Source organism: Leuciscus leuciscus, assembly GCF_965113295.1.
Source record: "Leuciscus leuciscus genome assembly, chromosome: 2".
In the NCBI taxonomy this organism is placed as follows: Eukaryota; Metazoa; Chordata; class Actinopteri; order Cypriniformes; family Leuciscidae; genus Leuciscus; species Leuciscus leuciscus.
This window is the reverse complement of record NC_138726.1, coordinates 47,808,949-47,833,407: the sequence shown is the minus strand read 5'-3', so window position 1 is coordinate 47,833,407 and position 24,459 is coordinate 47,808,949. Positions and strand designations below refer to the sequence as shown.

General features: G+C 37.8%; 1 protein-coding gene across 1 annotated transcript in view; it reads left to right on the top strand.

Annotated features, from left to right (window-relative positions):
• adamtsl3 (ADAMTS-like 3) overlaps positions 1-24,459 on the top strand; it is a 191,692-nt gene that overhangs the window by 158,134 nt on the left and 9,099 nt on the right. Inside the window, exons 22-27 of the mRNA XM_082154169.1 lie at positions 7,145-7,272; positions 7,371-7,499; positions 14,602-14,784; positions 15,334-15,453; positions 16,044-16,259; positions 19,100-19,283. Coding sequence (XP_082010295.1) covers positions 7,145-7,272; positions 7,371-7,499; positions 14,602-14,784; positions 15,334-15,453; positions 16,044-16,259; positions 19,100-19,283 — 960 coding nt within the window. The remainder of the gene's footprint in view (positions 1-7,144; positions 7,273-7,370; positions 7,500-14,601; positions 14,785-15,333; positions 15,454-16,043; positions 16,260-19,099; positions 19,284-24,459) is intronic.

Here is a 24,459-nt window from a genome sequence, read left to right as displayed (position 1 = left end):
ATCTCCTTTTGTGTTCCACTGAAGTGCAGTTATCAGTTTTAGATTAACTATTCCTGTAAATTTGCCATTTTGTTCCTGCTCAACATCCAACTACAGTAATGGCATAGACATTTTTACTATAACACACCAGGAGAGTGTCTGATTACAAAACTTCTGGAATTCACATGACTTTACTCTTTTTTTTCCCCTGTTATTATCATGACAGTTCTTTTAGTCCAACGAACATGATGCTGAAAACGAGCAGAGTTCAACTTTTACACCGAAAAGCAATTTTTTCTCTCTTTATAGAAAACAAGACTCCCTGTGTACCTCTGAGTCCAGCCGTGACTGATCTTGATTGAGCAACCGCATATTCCAAAAGCCTGTTAATCACAAACCCACTCAAATATTCACCTCAAAAGCACCCCAGATCTCACGTTATGCGGTCTATTGGGGTCAGAAATACTGGCTGTGCTTCTTTCAGTTTCTCTCCAGGGTCGCATTGTGGTCTAATCGTCTACTCTATACTGTTGACTGTTAAATACCGTCATTGAAAACATTGACTTAGTAACTCAGCTTTGTCCAGCTCACGGCCTTAACATAGCCTCCGCCCAGACAGTCGCCAAACATTGTCTGCCCCTCTTCCTGGCGTGCGCTATGGGACCTGAAAGAGACATGGCTGTGCAAACATTGTTCAGGCCTCTTCTCGCAACTTGGGCTTGAAAACTCGGCAGCTCTGAGGTGAATCTTGATATACTGAAGTGCTGTAACTTTCAGGGGTCACTTTTGACTTGAACTGTAGGGTCATTTTGCGAAGTGTGTGCCATTTCCAGTTTAATAACGTGGTTTTAAAGTATATGTTTGAGATTTAAGACATTTTAGGAGATACAAAATGTTTAAATGTTAATTGCATTGTGACATCAGGTCAATATGTTGAGGTAACAGTGCCTTGTACTGTTTAGAAAGAGAATTTATTGTTGAGATTTAGCCTATACAAATAGTTATATTATATTATATTATATTATATTATATTATATTATATTATATTATATTATATTATATTATATTATATTATATTATATTATATTATATTATATTTAGTGCTGGATAGTGATTAATCGCATCCAAAATAATATATGTGTGTGTACTGTGTATAATACTTTTGTATATATAAATACACACATTTGTATGCATATATTTAAGAAATATTTGCATGTATATACTGTATATATATTTATACATAATTTATATTTATACATAAATATAAATATTTTATCTATGAATACAATTGTTCTTAAATATAAACATGCATGTGTGTGTATTTATATATACAAAATAATCATACACAGTACACACACATATATTATGTAAACAACACAAACTTTTATTTTGGATGCTAAAATTGCAAGAAAAAGTTGGAAACATGGCTGTGTGGACGTTTTTGCTGATGTGTTTAGCAAAATGTCTCTGTTTACACATAGTAGAAGATGACATTGGTTAATCGTTGTTACAAATAATTTGTACACATGCACTGTATAAGGGAGGCACAAATGGGACCCGGTTTTGTAAAATGACCCTGCAGTTGTTGACTCTGACAGCTTGAATTTATGCTAAATTTTTGCTGCATGCCATATCTATTATCAGATTTTATTGCCATCACATTGTATTTTATTGGTCTTGGAATTAAATTAATTGATTTATGCTTCTTTCTATGATTTTTTGATGCAACATCATCTCTATATCCTGGACAGAACTGATCTCAACTCAAACTGGCAAGCAATAATTTTTTTTTTTTTTTAAATATGAAGTTCAACTCAGGGAAACAAGCTTGTTTTCAGCTATAACCATTTTTGTCTTATTATTTTTTTGGATCAGGCACAATCCTTCTATAATACTTTATTTATTTATTATGCTCAAGTTATTTTGACCACAGTATTGCTCAGAGCTGCCAAATCATTTGCCTCCCACTCTTTTGTTGACAGCCGTGTTTCTGTGCGGTCTCGACTGCATTACTGCCGCTCAGTAACTTCCATCAAAGCAGTGCTGTAGAATGCCACTTGACTCCAAAACCAAATATAACATCGCTGCCAACTCATGCCAGCCCAGTGCCAACCCAGAATGAATGCGTTCCACTCCTACAGAGTAATATTTACAATTTGATTGTGTTATTCTTTTCTCACTGCAGGTATTGGGGATATTTTAAAAACTGTCTGGCTATACGGAAACCGTTCCAAATTACAGTGTCAGGTTTTTTTTTTTCATTGATGGGAAGAAACAGACTCTGGGCTCTATCTTGCACCCAGCGCAATTGACTTTGTACACCGACACTGGCGACACATGTATCATTCCTATTTTGCACCCGCGCACAGCGGACTTTTCCCTCCACAGACGCACGTCGGTAAACTAGCAAATGCATTTGCGCTCCCGGGGGCGGTTCAGCGCAAAGAGGAGGCGTGTTCCGGCGCAAACATTCCCTGGTGCTATTTTGCCGGTTTAGAAAACAATTCCGGCACTAACCAGGAAAAACCATTTTTGTTGCGCGTCAGTGGCGTGTTGCGCATGTTATTCATATGCTATTTTAAGACCGCATGCCATAATCAATGTAGCGTGTGCACAACGCGCATGCACTTTGCTTATCTCATCTACACACAGACGCAGCAGTTCTCATTTTTAGAAAACCATACATTATTACAAGGAAAAATATTAACACACGAGGGAAATCATTGTTGTGTCCATGAAGATGTGAAAAATTAGGCATAAATCTAGCTTACACATTTACCCAAATTATTATACACCTGTTTAACCGAAGCTAATTTGGGTGTGTTTCTCCATCCCCAATGTAACTTCTCTGTGTTTTACGGCCCTGACGAGAACGTCGGTCTCCCCGGCTGTGAACCGCTCCTGGCGCGCGCCTGGCAAATCCGCCGTTTTAATATCAATCCGCCATGGAACAAGCGCGCCTGCTCTTAAAGGGAATGTGAGATGTCGCTCTGATTGGTTTATTTCACGTTACGCCCAAACCACACCTATGAATAATGAAGCTACTTCAGACCAACCCATTTTAGATTTGTGTCGGGCGCAAGAGTCATTTATCCCGCCGGTATAATAGCAACAGCGCCCAAGAGCCGCCCACAAAGTTACTTGCGTTTCGCGCTTGATACTTGCGTTTCAGATCGTTAAAACAGGGCCCAATGTCTGTCAAGATGTTCAGGCAATTTGTGAAGGTAACAATTTGGTAGCGTTTTAATTATTCATACTGTATGTATTATTTCAATTAGTTATATTCACTATCGATCAAAAGTTTGGGGTCAGTACGATTTTTTTATGTTTTTGAAAGAAGACTTTTATGCTCACCATTGCTGCATTTATTGGATCAAAAATACAGTAAAACGGCAGTATTATTATTACAATTTAAAATAACCCTGTTCTATTTGAATATATCTTAAAATGTAATTTATTCCTGTGATGCAAAGCTGAATTTTCAGCATCATTACTCCAGTCTTTATTGTCACATGATCCTTCAGAGATCATTCGAATATGATGATTTGATTGATTCATCAAAGAATCCTGAAAAAAATGTATCATGATTTCCACAGAAATATGAAGCAGCACAACAGTTTTCAACATTGATAATAAGAAGAAATGTTTCTTAGGCAGCAAATCAGCATATTCGAATGATTTCTGAAGGATCATGTGACACTGAAGCCTGGAGTAATGAAACGTGTCCTGTGTAATGACAAGCTCACTGGAGAAACAGCAGCTCTGTGTGACGGTGTATATCTCCATTCTCCTCCCATCCGCAGCTCCTGTGGCGATCACGGCCCCAGGGCCGTCTCTGCTGTTGCGCTTACGTAGCGCTTCTTATTTTTGGCCAAATGTGAAGCAAAACACAGGCGAGGTGATTGACATTCACAGACTCTAAAGCTGTGTGAAGTCTCACCCTTTCGTGCCCTTTTATTCAGATGTGTCTTGGCACCACGGCGATGCTCTAAATCAGATCCTAACAAGGTTGATTTACTCCTAGAGCTGTGAACTGGAAATCACACTCAAACCAGTGCAGTTTCTGCTCCGCTAATGGTATGATTGATATTTAGATGAAAAATATACTTTTAAGATAAGCACAGTGTTGGGTAAGTTCTTCTAAAAATTACAAGCTACTAAATATATCTTCAACAATGTAATTGGATTACTGGACTCTAAAAAGTGTTGCATTACTTATTACTAATTACTTTCTAAAACTCATAACAACCTCATCTGGCTGTACAATAAAAGGATGAAACCGCTCTTTTAATTCTTTCAAATAAATATAAAATAGCATCAATTATTCTTGACCAGACCAAAGTAATTTAAAGGGAGAAGGTTACATTTACAAAAGCATACATTTTAACTTTAGACATCACATTTTGATGTTAAATCCACTATTGTTTCATGCAGAATTGTTCTATAGTCTATAAGTATTTAATGCAATTACATCAGAAGTAACTGTAAAAGTTTAGTTTAAGTTTTTTCGTCTAATATTAATTTCGGCTTTCCATTAACAAAAAAACTTTTTACAGTTTTATTTTTATTTTTAATAATACCAACACTGGTTCCGCCCTATCTTCCTGTTTCTACAATAAATATGTCAACACAGGAACACTACAAAAAGTTTTCCAGTAAAAAAAATGTGTAAACATCAGTAAAACAAGATATATTTACTTGAGCCACAATATGTCTTAAATTAAGTTTGTATAAAAGAAGAAAAAAAGCAATTATCTGAAATTCTGCATGCAAGTTCTTATTATTTTCTGTTCAAAATTTTCCGAAGACGTCTTGTAATGATTATTTTTTTCATTAAATGTGGCATGTAAGTGAAGTGTAGGATAATGTTTGTGATTGTGAAACAATGCCGCCATTGTCCCGAAGTTGATTTTCCGCACACATTTGTGCCTGTGAGTCGGCCCAGACGTGCCATCACACTTTAGATGATATCTTTTCTTCGATACTTCAGACATGACTCAGCTGGTGTGTTTTTATTAGTGGGTCTGAATGAGTAGACTTTCATAAGATGTGTGCTGGATGGGATACAATGCACATTTTGTGCTGGTGTCCCTTTGTGGGTTTGGGTGGGAGCAAACGGAGAGCTCACTACACCCTGGAGGTTTCTAACAGATCCTGACTTTCTTAATCACTCTGTCTCTGTTCCAAAACACAGAGAGCTACCATGCTGTGTTCTGTATGCATAGGCAACTGGCTTAAAAGGCAGCATCCTTACTGAAATCTGAACTTTTGAACATCCTTTTCATAAAGAATCCGGAAAATACGAAGCAGCACAACTGGTTTCAACATTGATAGTAAGAAGAAATATTTCATGAGCAGCAAATCAGCATATTAGAATGTTTTCTGAAGGATCATGTGACACTGAAGACTGGAGTAATGATGCTGAAAATTCAGCTTTTGGTTTTTTTTCTTCTAGTTTCGAAAACAAAGACAGATATTAAGCTGAAACCTTCTTTGGTGTTATAGGATCAGTCTAAGAATTTAAAAACTTTTTGCTCTGGAGGCCCACTAGACTTCACGAGTGTCAGATGAACTCCCTGAGCCGCACAGCGGCGTCTGCACAATAAACACTTTAATCAGGTATATAAACACCTCTGAGGGTTCATCACACTCACTCTGATTGACTCTTCTGGGATTCCTGATTGCTGTAGGAGATCACGTGAAGAGCGAACCAGAAACAGAAAAGTGGCAGAGCCCGAGGGAAGCTTGTGATTGATATACAGGAAATAAGAGATTGAACCAGATCTCGACCTGATCCGATGGTGTGGCTGTTGATTAAAACACAATCGTGGTGTGTGTTTTCATTGAAAGGGCACAGATAGGTGCATTGAGCTCCTGTGGTTTCACTTCTGTTATATATACAAACTAGCTGTTGTTTTAACCCAGATACAACCCGGTTTAAGTGAGTCTCTAATTGTGTAATGCTACACACGTACGTGGTTAGGGGAAATGCGATAAAGCGGTAGGGTCCACGGCTCTATCATTGGAGAAAGCGTAACAGTCAAGTTGGAGCATGTGTGACTTGATCACATTAAGGCCCAATCCCAATTCTATTTTAGAGCCCTTCGCCTATTCCTAATCCTTCGCCTACCCTTGCCCCTTGAAACAGAGTGGCAAGGCGTAGGGGTGAAAATATTCCCCTAAGAAATGGGACACCACTACTACACCGTTTCAGGTCTTTATACGTCGTCGCTAGCGCCTACGTCACAGGATATGCGCTGATGTTTATCACAAACTTCCAAGATGCCGTCGTCAGCTGTAGTCATCTTAGTTGCGTGGGTTACAGCTATTTTTTTTAAAACGTTTCTCTGAAGAACATGACCGTATATGAACACAAGATTGAATGTAACATAAAGCTAATGATTATTTGTCGTTAAAATACTTATTAATGCCAAAAATCCCCATACCCCTCCAACCAAAAGAGAATCGAGACAACCCTACTCCTTCACGTGAATTCGCAAAACAGAGGGGTAGGGGAAAGTGAAGGGGTATGGGGTAGATTTGGGATTGGGCCTAAGCCTTGACATCAATGAATTTCTGTCAGAGTTGTATGAATCACACTGTTCCATAGAAATTAATTGCCAAATGTGAATCCTTGAGCTGAATCCTACCTGTGGCAAAAAAAATTTAATATATATATTGTGACTTCTCATCACAGTATAACACGTGTAGTGTATTTACACATTCATCACATTTACACGTGTAAATTCTGTAAACTCTAAAAACAGATCAATCAAAACATGTTGAAGATTAGCCAATAGGATATTACCTTTCATGCAGTGTAATACAGCTGTTTATGATGTAAAAGGTCTACAAAGTTTTAAAGTGCTCAAACAAATAAAGTTATTGTATCCTAAAAGAAAGAATCGATTCTGAACTGCTGAAATTAGTCGTCAGTCATACTTTCTGCAGAAACCTACAGTACATAATGCCAGTCGATTGTCTTCATTGGCTGCCTACGATCAGCGTCTGCTCTACTGACATCCATTAAAAAAGGCCTCTAGTCTCTTTCCCTGCATATGTGTTATATTTTTTGTTGTAACCTTGAAATCTTCCCTTTAAGCTGCTTTGACAGTGTTCCCTGAAATTTGCAGCTGATTTAACGCATCTCTCTTGCCCTCCCCAGGGTATCGTGGGACAGTGGTGGAGAAGTACACATTTCGAGCCCTGGCGCCAATGATGTGGGCACCTACAGGTGCACCGCCACCAACGAGTTGGGCTCCGATTCAGAGACAACACATGTTCTGTTGGCTGGTGAGACATCACACACTGTTTGTCTCTGTAATGACTGTTTCTGTAATGACTGTTTTATATGCAATGTGAGCTGTTGGTTTTTTTCTTTTTTCAAACAGAAACTCCCACGATCGCTGCATCACAGAAAAACACGTCAGATCTGAAGAGTACCAGCCTGAAGGTGGTGGTTGGAGGTGTTATCAGTGTCCGTTTAGGTGTCAACCTCACCCTGGAGTGCCCTGTCAAAGGTGAGGGATGATTTCACGACCAGAAGAGAAATAGGAAATTATTGTGTGCATCTTTTAAGATCATGTGTCATAAAAACTTGAAGCATATTCTCCAGTGGAGCCTCAATGTAGATGCTTCAAATTAACAAAATACTTCACTCTGTGAAAAAGTGAACATGTTTGATGTGTGCATATCCTATGCTTAATAGCTCTTGTCCATGTGGTTTTGGTGAAAGATTCGACTAATTGGACAGAAATGATGTGTAAAGTCAACAGGCTTTCAGGATGCTGGGCCCCTTCTATGGGATTTATGCTGTGCTGCATCATTTACAACCAGCAATCTACTGAAAAATTGGCCTCCTGTCGGCCTATTGTACTAAAATTTTCTTTTTAGAGCTCTCTATAGATTTCTACTTATACAATGAGTGGTCTAGCGGATTTTAGTGGATATAATTCATCATTTAGATATACCAAGTGTTTAATTAAAGTCTTGATCAATGATACTTTAAAATAAGACCAGTTTTTGGTATTTTTCCGTTCTAAGATGACTGCCTGTTCCTTTGGACCTTCACCTCACCTCATGAGATCAACAGCTCCCCTTTAACTCCATAAACCCAAACTGGATACTATTCTTCCTTTCACCTCCTTTTTATTTACAAATATATATTAGGGCTGGGTATTGACACAAATGTCACGATTCAATTCGATTTCGATTCACAAGCTTACGTTTCGATTAAATTCAAATCTGATTTCAATTCAATTCTATTCGATATCAGTTAAATATGATATATAAATCAGGCACAGTGCATAACAAATTTTCTCAAGAAAAAAAAAAAAAATCTTAACTATTGCTGTAATCTATACAAGGAGTCAGTTGGTACTACATTACTATAATATTAAAGGTTAAAATGGACTGATTTGTATACAAACCCTTAACATTTTTATAATAATAAAGTTAAAACACTAATTGATGGTTTACATGAGGCATGATATGGATTTTGATAAGATGTATGTATCTTTCAACACCTTCTGATGTTCAGTCATCTTTATCTTGTGCTGTAACTAGTAAAGCGGAAGAGATGATCAGTTAACGTGCGCTTCGCTTGATGTGAGGCGGCAATAGCAATATCTCACGTCACATTAAAGAGCGGCAAAATTTATTGTTTGAATTTCATAATAAAATTGACAGAATTTGAATTTGAAAAGTAACAAAGCACAAAGCTTATTCCGATTAAGTGGATGGGAGGCACGCTACAAAGTTCTGTTCATTCATCAACTGAAAACAGCATAGACCAAAAGATCAATTCTTGGCATTTAATAATCGATATCGGTTTATAAAAATGAGAACTGATTAATATTGAGAAATCTATCTTTTTTACCAAGCCCTACTTTAAGTAAATAAAGGCCTCTCTCAGGCCACTCTGTCTGTCTTCACTCCCCGCTGCAATTTATATAGAGTTGTTTATCTGGTGATTTGGTTGATGCAAAGGACACCTGCTGTTAACAATGGCCTCGCTGCAGCAGAGAGCCATAAGTGTCAGCTGTTCTCTCATGCTTTCATCACCATCTGATTCCCTGAGATGAATAAATGAGATTTGAAGAGCACGTCCAGTTGGCTTTGACAGAAAGGACGGCATAGGAAGCCACAGAGCAGTGGGTAACGATGTAAGAAGATACTGTAATTGAGCGGTTAAACTGATGGTGTGGAGAGATGTGTTGTTAGAGGACGCACACATCCGGATACACACCCCTTTACCACAACCGTCTGATTCAGGTTGCATGATTGCACAGTGTAATTCAGTCTGCTTATCACGCAAGTCATTAATAATTGCTCCGTTCTAAAACTTAGTGAGCTGCCTACATAGACAGCTTCCATGTAACTTCAAAAGTGATTGATTTTGGAACATTCTTCAAGAAAGTCAAGTCAAGTCACCTTCATTTAAATAGCGCTTTTAACAATATAGATTGTTTCAAAGCAGCTTTACAGTGATAATAGGAAATTACAGTAACAGAGATTGTTTTGGCTTTACAGCAGCTCTAGAATAAAGTTATTGTCCAGCTAAAGTTAGTTTTGATTGATTGATTCACTTCCGTTGCAGAGATCATTAGTTATTAACTTAGGGGCCGCTAACACGACACCGTTCTAACAGAAAACACTCAACGGGCTCCGGCCCGCTCATCCGCACAAAACAGTGCCTGGTGGCTCGAGAACGCAAATCCTGAAATAGTTTCCAAAGTCACGTTTTATCATGAAACACGCTGTGATTTATTCCAAAGTGACTCGGGCATAATGCATTTAACGTTAAATAATCTAAATGTTGACTTTCAAAAGTAGGCGCGTCAAGAAGGCTATTCTCTGTATTTTGGTTCATTTTTGGTGAGCGCCAGAAAGATCTAAAGAGACCGAGACGCGCTGAAGCAGCATCATGTTGTTTTATTTATTTTTCAATTACATGATATTTTGTAGTCATTTTGAATGTACACAAATAAAAATATACATTTTACTGTTTCGGATGATGTCATATTATCTGTATGACTATAAATAACAGAGTATTAAGTTATTTCCCAGCAGTGGAACAAATCCAAGTGATGGCGCTCGCGCATCGCGCTCTCACACAACATAGTATCAGTTCTGGCGTTGCTTCATATCGCAGGCTGTTCATTATCAAAATGAAACACAGTCAACCAAACATATAAAAAGTTATTCTGCCTAATTGAATTGGTCTGTTGTACAATATAAAGGGCAAGCTGTGCCGCACACAGTCCTACTTGTTATTCCAAACATTTCCCTTGCTGCGAAGACGCTGATTTAGCCTATACGTGTATATTGGGACTCGACTGAAGTATGAAGCCTTCTTTATATTATATATAAAACTTGAATCTGTATTTTAAACTAGCTGTTTGAAAATACATGTCTATAAAATTCAGCCATAAAAACATTTCAATTTGTTAAATTTCAAATGTTCAATATTTGTTTTTAAAAAATCTAATTCAGAACTATTTAAACTACCACCTAAAATTCAATTTTGTTAGATTACACTTGCAAATAATTCAAATTTACACAATTCAAATTCAAATCATTTTGTCATATTATAAGCTCCATAACAGACCTGTTAGTTTTTCTTTAAGAAGCCCTCCTGTTCTCCACTCATTACCTGTATTAACTGCACCGGTTTGAACTCGTTACCTGTATAAAAGACACCTGTCCACACACTCAAACAGACTCCAACCTCTCCACAATGGCCAAGACCAGAGAGCTGTGTAAGGACATCAGGGATAAAATTGTAGACCTGCACAAGGCTGGGATGGGCTACAGGACAATAGGCAAGCAGCTTGGTGAGAAGGCAACAACTGTTGGCGCAATTATTAGAAAAAGGAAGAAGTTCAAGATGACGGTCAATCTCCCTCGGTCTGTGGCACCATGCAAGATCTCACCTCGTGGGGCATCAATGATCATGAGGAAGGTGAGGGATCGGCCCAGAACTACATGGCAGGACCTGGTCAATGACCTGAAGAGAGCTGGGACCACAGTCTCAAAGAAAACCATTAGTAACACACTACGCCGGCATGGATTAAAATCCTGCAGCGCACGCAAGGTCCCCCTGCTCAAGCCAACGCATGTCCAGGCCCGTCTGAAGTTTGCCAATCACCATCTGGATGATCCAGAGGAGGAATGCGAGAAGGTCATGTGGTCTGATGAGACAAAAATAGAGCTTTTTGGTCTAAACTCCACTCGCCGTGTTTGGAGGAAGAAGAAGGATGAATACAACCCCAAGAACACCATTCCAACCGTGAAGCATGGAGGTGGAAACATCATTCTTTGGGGATGCTTTTCTGCAAAGGGGACAGGACGACTGCACCGTATTGAGAGGAGGATGGATGGGGCCATGTATCGCGAGATCTCGGCCAACAACCTCCTTCCCTCAGTAAGAGCATTGAAGATGGGTCGTGGCTGGGTCTTCCAGCATGACAACGACCCGAAACACACAGCCAGGGCAACTAAGGAGAGGCCCCGGAAGAAGCATCTCAAGGTCCTGGAGTGGCCTAGCCAGTCTCCAGACCGGAACCCAATAGAAAATCTTTGGATGGAGCTGAAAGTCCGTATTGCCCAGCGACAGCCCCGAAACCTGAAGGATCTGGAGAGGGTCTGTATGGAGGAGTGGGCCAAAATCCCTGCTGTAGTGTGTGCAAACCTGGTCAAGAACTACAGGAAACGAATGCTCTCTGTAATTGCAAACAAACAAAGGTTTCTGAAGTTCTGCTTTTCTGATGTATCAAATTCTTATGTCATGCAATAAAATGCAAATTAATTACTTAAAAATCATATAATGTGATTTTCTGGATTTTTGTTTTAGATTCCGTCACTCACAGTTGAAGAGTACCTATAAAAATTACAGACTTCTACATGCTTTGTAAGTGGGAAAACCTGCAAAATCGGCAGTGTATCAAATACTTGTTCTCCCCACTGTATGTGCGCAGGCGTGTAGTCCTTCTTTACAAACCAACCCTCAACAAACTACTGGTCTGGCCTTAAAAATGTATAATAAAGAATTTTTTATCGCTTCTGCTTAGCCACGTGAACCGAAATTATCCCGCCAACGTATTTTCTGTACAGAGGTAAAGAGAAGGGAACTAGTTGGGGAGAGACTAGTTGACATTTCAGGACTGTGCTGTCGTCGTGTCCAGGCGCAGGTCCTTCATCAGATCTGGATACGGCCTGAATCCGGCGGACTGCGGTAAACCTCGGATAAAGAGAGAGACTAATATTAGCGTAGTTGCCATTCTTCTTATGATGTAACGAGTACGTCAGGATTTAGGATGCTTCCCGTACAATGTAAGGAAGACTGTTCCAAAATTTTGGTGCTAAATAGGAAAAGAATCTACCGCCAGCAGTCGATTTTGATATTCTAGGTATTATCCACTGGCCGGAATTTTGAGATCGCAATAGACGTGAAGGACTATAATGCGTTAAGAGCTCGCTCAAGTACTGGGGAGCTAAACCATTTAGTGCTTTGTAAGTAATCAGCAATATTTTTAAAATGTATACAATGTTTAATAGGGAGCCAATGCAGTGTTGACAGAACCAGGCTGATATGGTCATACTTCCTGGTTCTGGTAAGAACTCGAGCTGCTGCATTTTGGACCAGCTGTAGTTTGTTTATTAAGCGTGCAGAGCAACCACCCAGTAGAGCATTACAATAATCTAGCCTTGATGTCATGAATACATGAACTAATTGTTCCGCATTTGTCATTGAGAGCATATGATGTAATTTAGATATATTTTTAAGATGGAAAAATGCGGTTTTACAGATACTAGGCACGTGACTGATACTAGACAAGTAGTGCAGAGTGCACAGGAGAACGTTTAATCAGTATTCAATTCAAGTTTATTTGTTTAGCCCTTTTCACAATACATATTATTTCAAAGCAGCTTTACTGAAAATGCTTGTTTCACTGTTAATATTTAGGAAGTATTCTGTTATCACTCAGAGATGAGTGTGTCAAAGTATTGTGTTTATTGCAGAAATATAGAGCTATAATATAGTACATCATCTGGCTCTACAACAGGTCAAAAGCCAAAGAAGTGGTTTTCATTTGGATTTGAAAATAGTCAGAGAGCATTATTGGAACAGTGTTTGTATGAGTATGCAAGCCAGTAGGCGGTCAGCACTTAGAGATACACATTTTGTGTGCAATATATCTTCTTTTATGTTCCATTTTTTTATCCATAATCATGTAGTTATTGTTCCTGTGTATGTTTCTCCTCCCAGTGGAAATTTCCTCCAAGAAAATACAGAGGTCACTTTGGCGGCCACTATTAATCCTACCTACATTAACAACATCAGTTCCTGCCATCTTTGCAAGCATGCCTGACAGTTTACTGGTGCCAAAGTGTGTCAATGCCCACGTGTACGCTTGACACACACACACACACACACACACACACACACACACACACACACACACACACACACACACACACACACACACACACACACACACACACACACACACACACACACACCTCAAGGCCTCCGATGTTATTTTCCATTCCTGAGAGCGTGTCTATTCATTGGCTCTCAGACTAACGGCTGTATGTCAGTACTAATGTCTCCACTCGGTAGAAGGGGACCATAAAACTCAGACTCCAATCCATGTGCTGCTCATTATTTTCACCTGGGGTGTCCCATGGGAACTGGTTGGAGGGAGGCAATTTGCATTCATTGTGCCCATTTGTACAAGTAATTTGTGGCAATCTGCTGGCCTCTTGTTGATCTGCTCTTTGAATCAACATTTTCAGCGGTTTGAATAATTCTGCGCAAGCTTTAATGTTGATATACAAGTATTTTTATGGTAAGATATCAGTTGCCCCTAAATACTGGAGTTTGTTCAGTGATCTGTCATGAGCTTATAAGCTAATAAACATATAGGTTTGTTTTTGGGAAAGCTGCTCCCAGACCAGTGCGTTTGGTATTTTTCATGAATAAGGTACAGGGTCCAATATGCTTATAAATATTGTATGAACTGTTGGATTTACCGGTATGTTCATTTTATTTAAATGTTGCCGTTTTTGCAAAAAAATTTGGCACGTCTTAGTTTGTGTGATTCTGTTATACTGTACATATCTGTTATATATACTGTTATACAAGGATGGGACCAAATAATACAAAGGAAAATGTTTGTTCAAACATAAATTATTGATTTTTTTATTGTTGTTATTATTATTATTATAACATTAAAATTAATGTTATATATAATTATATTTATGTCATACATACACACACATATATATATAATGCAGACAAAGGATTGTGTGCAAAATGTAGGACACGGCTCAATTAAAATTAGTTTATAAAAATATTTTTCATGTAAAATAAATTCAATTAAAATGATTCAAAAGTATAAACTGTTTTAATTGTTAGGTAGAGTCAAAAATGTTAAATAATAGTTTATGTAACATATCTAACATTTCTGACAACATAGAATTTGCCCTTCCAACACCTTTAAAAAGTAATGGGACACCAAAGTGTACCCTACTCATAGAAAGTGGTGATTAGTGTCAGCTCCAGACTTGAGTGTGAATTGATTGATTGAGAGTGACTTGACGTTTGTCTCTGAACAGGTGTCCCTCAGCCAACAGTGAGCTGGCACCACAAGGAGGGTCCGCTAGGCGCCAGTGCTAGTCCTCTTCGGAACGGATCTCTGCTCTTGAGAAACCTCACACTGCAAGACTACGGCACCTACTCCTGCGTGGCTGCCAACAGCATTGGAAAATCGGTGGCCTCCAGCCTGCTACGTGTGGTGGGTGAGTAGCGATTCCCATAGTAGCCATATGTCAGTCGACACTTCACCGGGTGACAGGGAAATCCTTGCACGACAGCGCTTTGGTGCTAAGTGAACCACACTTTGTGGGTTGGCTCTGTTTCCGACAAAGTCAGCTAACTCAGCGGGAGATTTGCGAGTCGTATATTGATATTGGCATCGTTTGGCGCGTCTTGTTGAGAAATAACGTGAGACCTACAGCCTACAGGGGTGGTAAAATCCATCTATGCAGCGAAATGAAGAAATATGCCCTTCTTTATAGAGGCCGTTTGTCTCTGGAGATCTTATAGGCCACATACAGAAGGCAGTCGAGGCCTTTATTTGGAGGCCCTCAGTATTTTATTAATTGAGGTCATTTCTGTCTCCATCACAGTCAGCCATAATCTCTCTGCTGATTGGAAAAATGCTCTGACTAAGAATAATAATTCAACTACTTGAGGTCATTCAACCATCAAAAAACAAAACAATCTACAGTACCTATAGGAATGTTTGGTTGATTGCGTTTGATGACACACTGCTCTTTTCATGGCAGGAGGATCTTTGGGTGAATCTGAGCATCAGCCTTCAAAGGAAATGAACAGGAAGAGGGTTTTGATGACCTCTGTGATCGGCACCAGCGTCACGGTCAAACCAGGAGATATCTTACGGATAGGTACAGCTCTTTTCATGTTGTGTAAATGGCATGAGCTTGTTTTGTAATTTAAACACCATATAATTAGTCTTACCTACATCATTTTCCATTTTGTTATTGTGTGTGACTGTGTAAGACTTGTTTTCAAAGAATATGTCTTACTACAGACACTTGCATGTGTTTTTAGCTTGTTTCAAAAAGCAAATTTATTTAATTTCAAGAATTTTAAGATATTTTACCTCAATAACCATTAAAAAATACTAATTAAAAACGTACAAAAAATCCAGCAAAGAGATGTTTCATGACATACATACATTTCTAAAAGGTTGCTAAATTAGGACAGCAGGTACCACAGCACAGGGATGTGAGTTTACTGTATGTACTGTATGTACTGTGTTTGACAAATGGGACAGCCTTTGTAGCTCTTATTCTTGTGTCTTTGTGTTTGTTAGTTTAGATTTCCATTAAGACTGTTTAATTGAGTCGTAAATGCTTTTTAGTGCATGTTTTGCAGACTTTAGTGAATACATGTCTTGCTTTTTAAGACTAATTGCAAATGACAGGAGATGTCAAATCCATTTCCTCTTGAAATTCACCCATAACCCCTTTAGGTTGTCCAGTGGTCTCCAGTCATAAGAAGCCCATTAAGTGGTCCTATCAGAACCAGACCCTGAAGCAGAGTCCAGACGTGAGCTACCGCATGCTGGCGGGAGGACGTGTTCTGGAGATGAACACGCATGGAGGGAAATTTGACGGACGTTACGAGTGCCAAACACAGATCAACAACCAGCAGCGTCTCACAGCTTGGATTCACGTGCTTTCACAAGGTTAGTGTGAGGAGAAACAAGAGCTCTCTATAGTTTTGGAATAGCACACAGTAGGGTTGTCACAATACCACAAACATATCTTATGAAACTATACTATATCTCAATAGCTGATAATATAGCTGTTGAACTATGCATATCTTACGGATCTAACTATAGCTGAAGTATCACAATATCAAGTGGTATCACAATACCATGCAAAATGAAATCTACAAAATGAACCAAATTTTCAAAAATACATCGATGTAAATGAAAACAGATTTTAATGAATTATTAATGAGAATGAATAACTGGCTATTTTTACCAATCAAATGAAATCAGTGAACAAAATCCATTTAAGCTCTACAGAAGTGACATTTACACTAGATATATTTACACTGACACTTAAATGCTGCTCAGAGGTGGTATTAATGAATTTACACTGCAATTACAATTACATAAATAGTTTAATGTTATGAGATTAATGTTTGAAATATAAAAATTTTAATATAGAAATTAAATAATAGGCCTACTTTTAAATAGAAAACTAAAACTGCTGGTAGGTGGTGGCAAGTCTTGATGGTTGAGTCACTGAATCATTCATTTAACCGATTCGTTCAGTGGGTGGAGCTTGACATCCAGCTCCCCATCTCTGGACGTAATGGGTGGAGCTTGAAGGTCTATCCACACCCTAACACCACTCATAACCCTATTGCTAAACCTAATTAGGTTAAACTCCACCCATGACGTCCAGAAAGGGGGGGCTGGACGCCATGTGACTCTGCAGTGAGCACTACTTGAGCAAATGACTGTTTTTATGAATGGCTCATTGAATCATTGACTCACCCAAATTGGCCAAAAGCACGAATTCATTCAGAAACAAAACACGGCTGTGTGTTGCTCGGAGAAGCATAACAATTCTGCTTCGAACTATTTTCATTGGTGAAATAGATCGAAAACATCAATATTTATAATGTTGTGTCTAAAATGCCATTTAATTATAACTTTTTGTTTATTGAACTGTTGTAATAAATCAATCATATTTGCAGTCGTGCTGATATTCGGAAAAACAATACTCTTATTCGTGTATACTTACTATTACTCCTTACCCATAAAGGAGGCTACCATAAAACATAGGAGCATTTTTGCCAGCACATTTGGCTTTTTTTAAATCCCAGTGATCCTACGTAGACAACATTTTCAAGCATCAGATGCACGCTCTTGATTTGAAGGCTTTCATATTAAGATAGCTTCTTTAACCAAGCTTTAAAGGATCATTGCATGTCTCCTTCACAGAGGAGGCAATTCCACAATTCATCTTGGCAAGCTCATGTCATCTAAGCTTTCAACTTAGAACAAAAAAGTCCTCATTTTTTGACAAAAAGCTGTCATTGAAGAGAAAGCATAAAAAGCTATCACATCACATGACACCAAGCAAAGGATGAGAAGTATTAAAAATAAATGAGGGTAAATATAAAAAATCATGATGCATTAAAGATCTTTGATTCAAAACGTTTTAAACATTTCTTGCAATAATATCATTATCTATTCATCTATTATCTATTATCTATATCATTATATATAACCGCTTTTTTTTTTCTTTTTTTTTACTTTTTAATAAGCTTTATGTTAGGGATTTAAAAATGATGCACACTATTCAATTGTAATATACGTATGGTTTTGTTCTTTATTCATGTATGTTATTGTTATTTGTTACTGGGTTTGTGTGTCTTTTTGTTGTATGTATAATGTGACAATAAAAAAGAAGCCAAAAACAAATAAAAAGTACTAGGTTAAAAGTCTGTGAATGATAAATAGCTGCTGTCTTCCAATGAAACTCAACACGCAGAATAGACAGGAAAGTAAAATTGTTATGAGTTGTGTTGAAGGCTTCGGACATGAATTGGACATCAGTTCTGTCTTGTAGAGAACCAACCGCTCGGAGAGCTCATTTGTGTCTTGTTAAATCTCCATGTCTTCTTTTCAGTTCCGGCACAATGCCAGAAATTTTAAAAGACAAAGACGATTGTGTGGATATTCAAGCCCAGATTCCTGGAAACCTTTAAGAGCTTGTTAATGGTCTCTATAACCTCTCACTTTGAATCAGGCGATTTGGTAGCTACATTACTTGAGAGGTTGTGGTTCTTCTCCGATTGTACTTGCCTGATGCTAAGATATTGATTCACTTTACTGAACATATAAACATATTGGTGCATGTTTGGAGTGTTCATAAATATATTGTTTTTAGGGATGATATATCTGTACCATATTGGTCATGGTTATTGATCAGTAGTAGGCATTTTCTTATTTATCAGTATCTGTTTATGTTGGATTGGCCAGTATTTAATCGTGCATGCTCATTTTTCTATATTTTCTATATTGATGCAAATATATGCTAATTTTTTAAAACAGGTTTCAAAGTTCAAGTTTTTGAAAACGAGACCATTATCGGTGGTCAAACGGTGGTCGGTCGGTACCAAAATGGTGACATCATGTGCATGCATATTAAACTCTCAGTCTATAGTGACATCGTCAGCTACTGGCACGGCATGCATAAAACAGCGTTTTTAGTAATTTTCGTGGCTTGTGTGAATGGGATTGCTTTGACAACATTGTCTGTATGCACTTTATTTTTAAAACGCAAAGGAAAAGGTTTTCAGTTTTTAGTACAGTTTTCAGTTTTAATTGTATAATAAAATCAATAATACAATTCTATAGTATTTTATACTATTTATATTATATTTTGCCTTAATAAATGACAAAGTAAAGGCAAATAACTAAAATATGTTTTTAAGCAAACATTTTTAAATAATGATCTGCTTATTGGTAATTGTGTGTATTTTTCTCTTTGTGTCATTTTTTAGAGTTTGAGTGGCATTTGGGCGAGTGGAGCACATGCAGCGCTTCCTGTGGCAGCAGAGGGACTCAGATGAGGAAGGTACGATGTCTGACGTCAGAGGGAAGGGAGACACCTCATTCGGTCTGTCATCATCTCCCCAAACCGATCACTCAAAAACAACCATGCAACCTCCTGGACTGCCCTCCCAGGTATGCTTCAATAAGTAAATAAATAAATGTACTTCATAATCTGAAGCATTTGGCACCTTCATTTGGCATGACAGTCTGCATGTTAGTAGAGTTGAATGGTTTCATATATGGTTCATTTCTGATGAAGTCATTATGGCAACTGAGGTGATTAAGAGATTTTATGGGCACACTTTAGGGGTCCTATTAATATGCTTTGTTACATTTTCAACGTTCTTTAGTGTGTAATGTTGCTGTTGGAGCATGAAAAATGTCTGCAAAGTTACAAAGTCACTCCAAAGGTGATTCTCTATATCAGTGCGCACTGTTTCTAAACTCCCTGAAACGCCTCCATTGTAGTCTTGAGTGTTCTTCCTGGGAACTAACACGTCACAATATTCCTCGTTTAAATAATTCCCGCCCAAAAACAAATATTATTCAATATTTGACCAATCACAACACATTGGTCCAACTGACCAATCAGAGCACATTGTGATGTTCAGAAGGAGGGGCTTTATAGACCGAAACTAAACAGAGCGATACTGACAGACTGGGAAGAGAGGTGCTGCAACAATGTAAAATATGTGCAAAATATGGTGTTTTTTAAATATTAAAGCATGAAAACCTATTCTAGTAGACCCTAAAAACAAAATCAAGACTTTACAAAAGGGCATAATAGGTCATTTTTAACCTGTGGTGAAAATCAAGCTTTTAATGTTGTTTATATGTCTATGTGGGGTTTTTAATATGCTTTAAGATAAACCTTGTGTAAATTCATAAGTCAACACCATTGCTGAGTATTTTCTCCTTAAAACTGCAGTGAACCAAAGAGAGTCTCAAAAACACGGTTTGAAACCGCTAGTGTTTCTGACGTCACAAACTGCCTTGTAACCAATCACGTCAACATGTGATCATCAACGAGTGGATCCCTCGAGCTGGTGTGAGTGTGGAGGCGGGGCTAATTTGCATATTCATAGAACCGCGTATACTAAATGAGGCAAGGGTGTAGAGTTACATTCAAGCTATTTTAAAGGTGGGGTAAGCCGTTTTTGAAATATGCTGTTAGCCAATGTTGATATTTTAAATAAACCCAAACAAACACACCCCTTCTTCATTGCTCTGCCTCCAAAACTCACACTCCAATCCTAACAGCCTTGCTCCGAGTCGGTCTCGAACACAATGACGCTAAAAAACACATTCTCTAGCAGTCGCCAAGGCGACTTTCACTAGCTGGCCCAAGAGAGGATGTTTGATCATAGAAGAAGCGCAACAAAATAATGCTTCACGAAAAATAAAGCGCAGATGATGAACAAAAAAATGAATGTACAGTACACAATAGTATTAACCCTCTGGGGACCAAGCTGTTTTTGGGGCCCTTGAGATGTTCTGACATGCTCTGACATTTGTGCTTTTTTCAGTTATTTATAAACATGTTAATGGCAAAGGTGTAAATTCACTCTATATAGCACAAACAGGCCTACCATAATATGCGAGCAACATGTATGTAGATGTTTGTATTTTTAAGAGAATAATGTTTATGCGTGGTTATTTAAAAAAATAAAAATGAAAGTTGCTGAAATAAGACCACAAAACTCATACAAAATATGTGCCCACAAGACTTTTGACTAATGGATGTTGTCCCTTTCAGTTCTAGCTTCAAAATTATGTGAAAATAGTCTTGCTTTATCGTTCACAAAAAAAAATACATTGATTTAAATGGTGTAAAACAGGTTTTGCTTGGAAAGCCAATATGCGAGGGGGAGGAGTAGTTTACACCTTAGTCCCACCCACTCTGCATAATGACTCTGCATAATTAGCCATTCATTCAGGTGTGACACTGACTGAGCCACAATGCAAAGACAAAATATATATTTTGAAGAAGACTTATATTGACCATTTAAGATTTTGCTTACATCTATCTTGTAAATATGTTTTGCTATTTTATTAAAAAGGTTACAATTACAACAATAATTACAATTTCAGCAATATTTCTGCAAAAAAGTACTCTTTCTTTGTAAAAAAAAAAAAAAAAAGATTATAGGCCTACATTTTATCATATGTATTCATTAGTTTGAATATAGCCAACATTGGAACATCTTAGTCTATGACTTTATTTTTGACAAAATAGTATTTTATATTCAGAAAAGCTTATTTGATGTGACAGTATATTCTACAGTAAAAACTGTACCCAAATCTAGTCAACAAAATGTTGTCTTTCATACTTCGCCTGACTGTAACGCAGTAACTGTAACTGTAAAAGCAGTTTATTCTTTCACACACAGACGCGCGATTCATATTTAGGCTAAACACTCTTTACAAATAGACGCGCGATTCATATTATAGAAACGCGATTCATCTTTTTGTTTACATAAGCCTACAACGTTATTCCATAACGTTATTCCACATTAACACTTGAGAAAGGATAACTTAGCCTACCTCACTCCTCAGCGGGATCTGCTCCTCATATCAGCACGGAAAATTTTCTCCATAAGGTAGGCTATATTATGCCTCTTTGTTTACAGCTGATGTGGGGGCGTTTCACAGACTGAAATGGTTCTCAGAATTTGCGTTTGAATAGCACGCGCTCTCCGGGGCGTGGTCACATTACTTTTGAATGGCTCGTAATGAGCTCGACTGGAGTCGCTCTCTTTTTATACAGATTACAGAAGCTGATAATATTTGTTTTTTATATAAATTACTTCATTTAAAAGCTGCGATCTCAAGCTTTATGCCCGTGGGTCTGTTTGCCTGTTTGACTGAATTTTCGCGGAGTTATAGATAATTTTCGAACGCGTTTCAAATGGGAGTTTACTGACAGAGAGAAGGCAGAAATAGCATCATGTTAGTTTTTCTTTATTTGTCAAAAAGCAAAACACTTTATTTGTATTGTGAGTATACAGAAAAAAAATAGAAACTGAACAGGATCGATTGATGTATTACACGAAAATGAAAGATCAAAATTAACAGAGCATTTTGTGTTTATTTTTCATTGCTAAAAAAAAAAACGAGCAAAACGCGTGGGCGCGTTTTTGGTCCCCAGAGGGTTAACAAACAAGAGTTGGTTGTTAGTTGCCAACAGCACAGCAGCTCCAGACACACATGACACTCAAACCCAGGGTTACTCATGTGTGGAGCGAATCAAAGCAACATCCGCGTGTGTTTTCAGGCCCTCCCACTCAGCTCTCTCCTGCGCTGGACAGCGTTTCTAATATTAACACAGGTCCTAAAGCTCTTGCCCAGACATAACCCTTTATTTTCCAGTGATTTCTTTTGAGCTTTTCTCTTTTGTATTTTGTCTCATCTCTATTTCCACAGTCTTTCTTCAAATCTCCCTCATGATCGTTCTCAAACCTCCACCGACATACACCTACTGCTGATTGGCTACACGTTTGTTGTTATGTCAGTCCGACTAACTTCCAAACAGCATATTTCAAAAACGACTTGCCCCAACTTTAAAACCCCTTAAGTGTCACTGGCCCACCGGTGGGCCCGCAGCCATTACATATTTAAAACAGTAATATCCTTTACTAAACCTAAACTAATTTTAAACTATATATCATTTGAAAGCTTACAATCTCTAGTTTTCATATTTTGTGACTGATTTTCAAAATAAATTACAGAGGAGCCGTAATTTATCACTTTGCAACAAGAATATTTTCATGCCAAGAGTTAATATATAACATCCATTAATATTTTTTTTTGTGAAAAAATGGTCTGAAAATGTTTTAAATATAAAGAAAATAATAATAGATTCACCATTTGTGATGTGGCAGTGTAAAAAGTGGATTTCCTGCAGGGGTTCAAGCTGCAAGACTGCCGAATGACTAAAGAAACATTATTAGCAAGATGGTAGAAAACTGTACATTTCTTGTCTATCACCACCCACTGCTACTTATACCAACGACAAAAATAAGCAGTTACAATAGCTTAATATGTGGGAGAGTGTTGCTTTAGAGAGTTACTATATAGTATTGCAATAGGTAGCAATTCAAAGTCAATACCAAATCAAAACTAGTTAGCACATCCTTTGTAATTGAAAAGGTTTAATGACAAAATATGGTTATGGTTACACTTAAAATAGTTACAAAATAGATGTATGAGATGATAAAAACTTATACCATTAATTGTACCCAGCATATACGGTATGTAAAATGTTACGAGAGAGAGAGAGAGAGAGAGAGAGAGAGAGAGAGAGAGAGAGAGAGAGAGAAATAAAAGAGGAGGTAAAGAGAGAGTGTGCCTTTAGGAACTCCAAATGGTCCTTGTGGTAGAAAGAGAGGATGGAAAACAGTAAAGCAAATGTCTTTGTTCATTTCAAATATCTTTACATACGTAACGAACATACGTGTTATTTTTATCTGTTTATTAGAGGTTGAATTCATATCAAAATCTGCCAAACTTCCCATACTACTTCTGAATAGGATGTCTACTTCATAAATTGTATGAAAATTGTGGAAATTTAACAAATTAGACCTTGTTGTAGTTTTACTGATTTTAAAAGTGGATTTACTGATTCTTTGAGTTGTGTGTATTTTGTTATACTCATTTATGGGTTTGATTCGTTGGTTTAAAGACCAAAATAACTACATCAATGTAAATAAACTGGATAATTACCCCACTGTCTGAACAAATGGATTCATTACTTACTAAACAACTGGGAAAATTACACTGTAAAAAGAAATAAAGATTGGGTGCAATGTAAACAAAGCCATAAAAACTGTATATGGCTGTGCTATCAAACCTACTGTATAATTACCCCAGTTCTCTGAACGTTAGCGATTTAGAAGTCAGACACAGTGACAGTCTTTGATAAATGAGTGTCTGCTGATGGATCTCTCCATAGACTTCAATATAAAGAGAGCAGAACCCTTCACAATCTTGTGAGCTGTGATACATTTGACTGCGAGCAGCACCCCGGTCCTCTGATTCCCAGCCAAAGTGCCTCTCTCCATCAAACAGCCCATCTATCATTCCCTTCCCAGCATCAGTATTTTCAGGGGCTGTGCAGATGCTCAACGGAGCACATGAATCAAACTCCATGAGTCCAATGGGGCTGGAGAAGAGCAGATATCAGTTGTCAAGTGTAAAAGAGCTTCTTTTTGTAAGTGCACTGGTCTGGCAAGAGAAATCCATGTGGATTTTTTTTTAACCATTTCGACACAATGCAGTGAAATCAGAACATTTAGAATAAAAAGTATTG